This window comes from Gossypium arboreum, chromosome 6 (genome assembly GCF_025698485.1).
Source record: "Gossypium arboreum isolate Shixiya-1 chromosome 6, ASM2569848v2, whole genome shotgun sequence".
NCBI lineage: Eukaryota > Viridiplantae > Streptophyta > Magnoliopsida > Malvales > Malvaceae > Gossypium > Gossypium arboreum.
In genome coordinates this window covers 56807522-56814279 of record NC_069075.1, presented here as the reverse complement: position 1 = coordinate 56814279, position 6758 = coordinate 56807522, and the positions used below count along the sequence as shown (strand labels likewise).

Sequence of the window (6758 nt, the reverse complement as noted above, 5' to 3'; positions counted from 1 at the left end):
GTAACAAGAGAAAGGTTAAGCTCGGAGTCGGTTGTAGTAAAACTGCTCTTAACAACAGAAAGGTCCTTCACTCTAAACATTAAAACACACTTAAAGACTCACTCTTGAGTTACATTTGAAAGGAAAACGGTGGTATAGTTGAATTAGGGTTGACTCCAACTGAAGAAGTTTGTTTATTACGTGAAGAATAAATGCTTCATCTCCATAATTTTTGAAAATAAGAAAGAAAAAGAGAGGTTGTGGAGGAAAATGGGGTTCTGGAATAACGAGGCACAATCTTCCAAGTTTGAAATGTGAAGATTTTGGTAAGGGTTTTCAGAGATAAAACATTGGAGGAGACGAGGAAGGTGAAATTAAATTATATATTTTAAAACTTATGCGACATTAAGTGAAATTCAAATTTGAGGATTAATGTAAAAAAGTAATTTAAGGATGAAATTAGAAAAAATTATGAAATTTTAAAAACTGAATGGCATTAAGATACATTAAAAACAAAATCATTACAATATAATGAAAGAAAATCTCTAGTTGTTTAAATGAAAAGTTGCAAAACGTTTTAGTATTTTACATCCAATATAAAATAGCATATTAACAATTTTTCAAAAGCAACATGCAACAACTAATTAATCATCGAGTTGAAATGCTTGAAATCGTAACCTCATTAACAGAAAATATTCTATCAGTGAAACTGAGTTGAATTGCTTCTGCAACAAAATGTCCAACGTAAAATGTAGGTTCTACTGGTAGAGGAAGCGTTATGGTCTCACTTCCCAACATGGCAACAACAGTTGACATAGTTGGTCTATTTGCTGGATCTACTTGCACGCACAATAAACCAATCTGAATGCATTTAAGCACTTCTGTTGGCACACTTGAACCAGCAAAATGCTCATCTATTAGTTTCATTCCTTCACCTTTTGACCATAATTTCCATGCCTACAATTATTACATAGAATTAGCCAAACATATATAATATAGTGTTAATCTATTCATTGAAGATAGAATAGGACACATACAAATGTCAAAAGGCTTTCACCATGTTCTGAAAGATGAAACCCGTTATTCTTTTTTCCACTTATAATCTCCAACAAAATTACTTCAAAACTAAACACATCTGATTTGACAGAAAAGAGTCCTTCCATAGCATATTCCGGCGCCATGTATCCACTATTTTAGTTCATAAAAAACAAAGAAAGATTAAAACAAAATTAGATAATCATAAACAACTTTACAAAGAAGCAAACCTTTTCTTCAATGTGTCTCAATCAAATAAAAGATGCCTTCAATAACAACCCATGTTAGTTTTGTTATACAATAAATCATTAATTGCATGGGATCCTTCTATCTTGCATGACTTTGAAGTAGAGGATAAATCTTTTTTTTCTTTTAACAAGTTAAATACTAATTAGTTGAAGATTTTTATATATCTCATTAAGTTGAAATCGGAGACAATGAAGAATAAAATGTCAAATTACAAAAGAAACATTTTGAGAGAACAAGTTGGGAAGAATCCATAACACTTACTATGTTCCCACTACTCTATTTGTATTTGCTTCATTTTGATCTCCACAAAATATTTTTGCCATGCCAAAGTCTGAAATTTTTGGATTCATCTCATGATCAAGTAAAACATTACTTGCTTTAAGGTCTCTATGGATGACTCTAAGATGAGAATCCTCACGCAGATACATGATACCTCGGGCAGTTCCTTTAATAATATTGAATCTCTTTTGCCAAGACAATTGTGTAGCCAAACTTGAATCTAATAAATGCTCCAAAATATATATATATATTAGTTAAATATTCAAATTCATTTAGTTTATGTATAAAGAAAAATGTCGTTATTTAAAGGTTTAAGGCTCAAACCAAATAGGAACAGGTCAAGACTTCTATTCGGCATGAATTCATATACAAGTAACTTTTCATTTTTCCCTAAGCAACATCCTAAGAGCCTCACAAGATTTCTATGTTGTAATTTGGCAATTAACATGACTTCATTTTTGAACTCAAGCAGCCCTTGACTAGAAGCTCTTGAAAGCCTTTTAACTGCAATTTCGTTTCCATCTGCTAGTGTGCCCTGGAAATTAACATATTAACATGTATACTTTGTAGGCTTCATCATAAAGAAAATTCTAATCATAATTACCTTGTACACAGGGCCAAATCCACCTTGTCCCAGCTTATTTTCATCACAAAAATTAGTGGTCGCTGCTAGTAAAATATCCAATTTAATTGAAGGAAACTCTTGAGATGTTTCAACATTTTCGCTTGAGTTCTCATGATTCCCGCTTCCGATTACCAAGTCAAGTAATTGAACTTCTTGGCTATCTTCTTTATCCCCTGTAATAAGATATAATGTGATTGGCGTAAGATTATATCCAAAATTGGAAAAATGTCAACATGATCTAATAGTGCATACCTTGAATGTTTGTCCTTTTCCATAGGAAGATACAGCAAGCAGAAACCAAAGCTAGTCCAAGAATCGCCGATGAACTTTCACCAAGTGGAACCCAGATTGATTTGTTCTGATTCTTCTCTGGTTTTTGGTCTTTCCAAGATAAACAGATCTTATGAAAACCTTCGAAACTACATGTAATTAACAAGAAACACAACTACTCACTACCCTTTCGAAACAACAAATCACAACTTGCAACTCATTTCCTAGGACATTGTATAGACTAGATGCTAAGTGTGCTGACAACCCATCTCCACATTGGATGAATACAAGAGAAATTGATTGGCTAACCCACTCAATCAGTCAACTATTGAATTGTCATTTCTTTTGTTCTAACAAATGAAAAGGAGAAGGAAAGCCTGCAGTTTTTTTTGTTTGATCCAAATGCAATCAGAGATGATGAGGGTAAGAAGGAATAGAAAAGAAGGCTCGCAAACCATATTAAAGATTGGATGAATGCTTGGTTTCTATATTTCAAATTTTTTATTTTGCAGTCTATAAGTATAATATTTGACAACTAGAAGAAGATAAAAAGAGATAAGAGTAGTAGTAGATTTTTCATTTACTTTAATTAGATGCGTACTAACCTTGTGTAATTGTGGGAATCAAGTCGAATGTGAACATACAGTTAGGCTTCTGAACATAACCTCCTTGCTTCCCATGGCAACATTCTTTAAAGGAACTCTTGGCTGCCCGCAGGCAGGAATCACATTCCTCCTGTGATAGGTCTGGAGTGCACTGCATTTGTGCATTTATGTTTTGAGATACTGTAAAATATGCTTCCCCAGTTGCATATTTACGACTAAAGGAGCCGTTGGAAGCGTTTCTCACCAAACGGTCCGTCAAACTCTCCCAAATCGTATCAAATCGTGGTAAGTTGGAGCCGATGTCCTGCGTGATAGTGCCAGCAGTAGTAGGCTCTAGCTGCAGGATTCCAAAAAAGGGGCGATTTGCATAGCGTACAATACATGCGGGATCACCTGACCATGAAATGGCTTCTTTATGGTCGGGACATTTATCTCTGAGATCACGAACAGCGGATTTCACAAGGCCATAACAATCGTGTGGATTTAAGTCTCCACTGCACAGCCCAAGAGCGTAAGCTTTGTTGGAGTCTTGGCCAGCGGTGGCAGTAAAGAAACCACCACTTTTAGAGACATTATCTGGGAGAGAATCGAGAATATGGTCAAGGTTTTTACCATATGTACTGTTGGTTGTGAAACTACCAGACTCTGTTATGCATACATAGTCTTGATTAAAGATTATACTCATGCCTGTGAGCAAATGGGTGAGAAGAAAAGCGAGAACATTAACCCACATCACACGAACTCTACGTTAATTTCCCAATACAAATTGTTAATGTTCATCTGTCTTCTTCATTTTATGCTGGGGAAAAAAGCGATCTTCCTCCACGTTTCCACGCTCTGGAATTTTCTTTTTTACATGTTTAAGTCAAAAGTTTTATAATCAAATGAAGGGAAATATTAAATGAATAATTTCGTTCTTATGGATCCAAACTACGTGATCCGTCATTCATCCTATTTCTACGATAATTTATCTTTCTTAGGTTGGTTATAGAGGTGTGCATGGGTCGGGCTATTCAGCTCGGTTTGGCCCGAAGGCCCGCCTAAAAAATTAAAGGGTTCGAGTAAAGATATAAATCTGAAATATAGATTTGAACAAAAAAACGAGGCCCGTTTAGAAAACGGGCCGGGCTCGAACAAAACTTTTTTGGCCCATATTATATACTAAATATATATTTTTTATTTTTAATCATATTTACATTTTATTTTCAATTTTAATATAATCACTTTTTATTATATTTTTAATTTGTGTATTATTTTAAGAATTGTTTTAGTATCATTTTTATTTGTTTCTTGTTTTAATATTTGTTTTAAATGTATTTGATTTATTATATTTTAAATTTTTTATTTAATGAAATAAGTTAAAAAAATTAATATAAATTTGGGCCAAGCTCGGCTTAACAATTTTATTTCAGTAAATGGGCAGCCTAGAAACGAGCCTAAAATTTTGTCTGAGCCCGGCCCGGCCCGGCCCATGCACACCTCTATTTGGTTATACCCAAAACTTAATAAAAGAATGACATGATGATAAATTTAGTCTTTAATGTTTATATCTTTTGGTAATTTGGTTTTTATTCTTTTTTATGGGATAAATTTAATCCTCAACATTTTAAAAGGAGTTAGAATTTGAACACCTAACTTTCATGAAGAGCCAAATTGTTATTTAATAGAAATATTAACTAAAACTTTAAGCTTTTAAACATGGGAGTGCGCATGGCAACCCCGTATACTCCATTTTTTTTAATTCTTATGAACTTTTTTATAATTATTTTGATTTTTTCATTAAAAAAAAGTTATTTGACTTTTTTTAAAGGCTAAATTAGTAGTATAAGCCGAGTTTTTTTTAATTAGGCCTTTGGGTTATTTTTTTATTTAGGGAAATAGGTAGTTTTTAAGAAAGAGAAAGGGAAAGCCATTCAACTGGGCACTCTTTCTGCATAGGTGGCAAGAAAACGCACTCAACTGGGCACACTTTCTCTTTCTCTCTCCTAAAAACCCTAACCATTTTTATTCTTTTAGAGTTAGGGTTTAAGGCTTGGTGTATTCTAGGCTTTAGGGTTTTCGACTGAAACCACGAAAGTTCATAGGTAGATTTGAGGGGTCGAGGATGTGATAACACGCCTCAGAATACATACATTTCATATATCATGGCGAGATAAGACCATTACCTCAAAAACTCATCGTGGGGATGTGACAGCCCTAATTTGGCCCTAGTCAGAAAGTGGTTTCGGGATCACAAAACCGAGTCACAGAAATAATTAAATGTTATACTCTGTGTTTATTATATGTGAAAGTGCATGTGTGAAAATTTCATGCTTTGATTTTGTCATTTGAGAGTAAAATTATGAAATAGGACCTATGTGAAAATTTCTGAAAATGCTATAGGCCAAATTGTAGTGGGCAAATAATTTGTAGTGTAAAATGGGAGGATTTGCATGTCAAACTCCCCATTTTATGTGTAGTGGCCGGCCATGATGTTGGTGGGAAGCAACATGTGCATTAGATAATAATAATTTAAGACATGAAGTTATGGTACTAATTGATATGTGTCATTTTATGTCACAAAATAAAGACTAAAAATAACAAAATGATGGAAGGGAAAAGTTTGTCCATCCTTGTTCATGGTAGCCGAAAATAGAAGAGAAAGGAGAAGAAAAGAGCTCTTGAATGTTCAGTCACTTGGGGAAGAAAATCCAAGGTGAGTTCATGGTGCTTTGCTTCTATTTTGATGTTCATGGGTTTTTCTTGTTTCTACCTTAACCCATGAAGCATATTTTTTATTTTTGGTTATGTTGTGAGCATTCAGTCATGAATGAAAATGAGAGAAATGGTTGTTGTTTCATGTTCTTTTGATAAAAAATGGAGAATAGATGAAGTTGAGCCAAGCAAATGAGCATGCATGTGCCTTAGATGCTAAGGGGGGAAATCGGCTAACATGTTGTGTGTATTATGGCCGAATGTGAACTTGGATAATATTGAGTAATATTGTGCTTTAAAATGATTAAAGGAAGATTATGCTTAAGTGAAGTTATAGGTATGTGATGATTGATTTGTGATATGCATGTTTAAATAACATGCATGCAAGGTATGTGTGAAAGAGTGAGTTGGTAATAAATCTGCTTGAGATAGCAGCAGTAATGTGATTTTGGAAAATCACCATAAATTTTGGGAGATGAGTTAGAAGCTGAATAAATTATGTAATTAAATATTAATGAGTCTAGTTTCTTATAAAAGAAACCGTGTAAGCAAAAGAATTGCCGATGATGAGATATTTGAAGTGATGTGGGACAGGGTCAGAATGACTTCTAGATCCTCTGTTCTGTTTTTATAAAATCATTATAAATTGTAAAAAAATGGTTATAAGATTAATTTTATATGCTTAGACTCCTTAATGAGTCTAGTTTCAAATTAAATAAACGAAAACATATTTTGAATTCTTTACAATGAGAAATTTGATTCGTAGTGAAGAGTGGTCAGATTAGTCAAGCAGTGAAATAAGGGAAACTTTAAGAAAAATCTGGTATTTATTGGCCAAACAAAAAATCCTGAAAATTTTATGGGTAAAATATATATGGGTCTATTTTCAGATAAAATTAACAGCACTTGATTTGGAGTTTCGTAGCTCCAATTATAAATGATTTAGTGACTGTTGCTCAGGAAAACAGCTTGCAGTGAAATTATGATTATGTGGTAAACATTGACAAAAATTTGTTAATGAG

At 33.5% G+C, this 6758-nt stretch overlaps 2 protein-coding genes across 2 annotated transcripts; both read right to left on the bottom strand.

Moving 5' to 3' along the window:
• Positions 1-448: 448 nt before the first annotated feature.
• On the bottom strand, positions 449-1173 carry LOC128294085 (cysteine-rich receptor-like protein kinase 44). The gene is made up of 2 exons (XM_053029913.1): positions 1017-1173; positions 449-936 (listed from the first exon to the last, which is right to left on the bottom strand). The coding sequence occupies exons 1-2, from the start codon at positions 1158-1160 to the stop codon at positions 628-630; spliced, it is 453 nt and encodes a 150-aa protein (XP_052885873.1). The 5' UTR covers positions 1161-1173; the 3' UTR covers positions 449-627.
• Positions 1174-1523: 350 nt separating this feature from the next.
• Positions 1524-3870, bottom strand: LOC108485022 (putative cysteine-rich receptor-like protein kinase 30). The gene is made up of 5 exons (XM_053029318.1): positions 3043-3870; positions 2420-2548; positions 2147-2340; positions 1958-2077; positions 1524-1727 (listed from the first exon to the last, which is right to left on the bottom strand). Exons 1-5 carry the CDS (start codon positions 3773-3775, stop codon positions 1524-1526), a joined length of 1380 nt encoding a protein of 459 aa, XP_052885278.1. The 5' UTR covers positions 3776-3870.
• Positions 3871-6758: the final 2888 nt, after the last annotated feature.

Bases quoted from the DNA above. Each gene is read 5' to 3' on its own strand.
- LOC108485022 (XM_053029318.1), bottom strand. From the start codon at position 3,775: ATGTGGGTTAATGTTCTCGCTTTTCTTCTCACCCATTTGCTCACAGGC. The intron at 2,549-3,042 runs GTTAGTACGCAT...TATCTTGGAAAG, and splicing joins GATTCCCACAATTACACAAG to ACCAAAAACCAGAGAAGAAT. The intron at 2,341-2,419 runs GTATGCACTATT...ATCTTATTACAG, and splicing joins GAAAAGGACAAACATTCAAG to GGGATAAAGAAGATAGCCAA.
- LOC128294085 (XM_053029913.1), bottom strand. From the start codon at position 1,160: ATGGCGCCGGAATATGCTATGGAAGGACTCTTTTCTGTCAAATCAGAT. The intron at 937-1,016 runs GTATGTGTCCTA...TAATAATTGTAG, and splicing joins GTGAAAGCCTTTTGACATTT to GCATGGAAATTATGGTCAAA.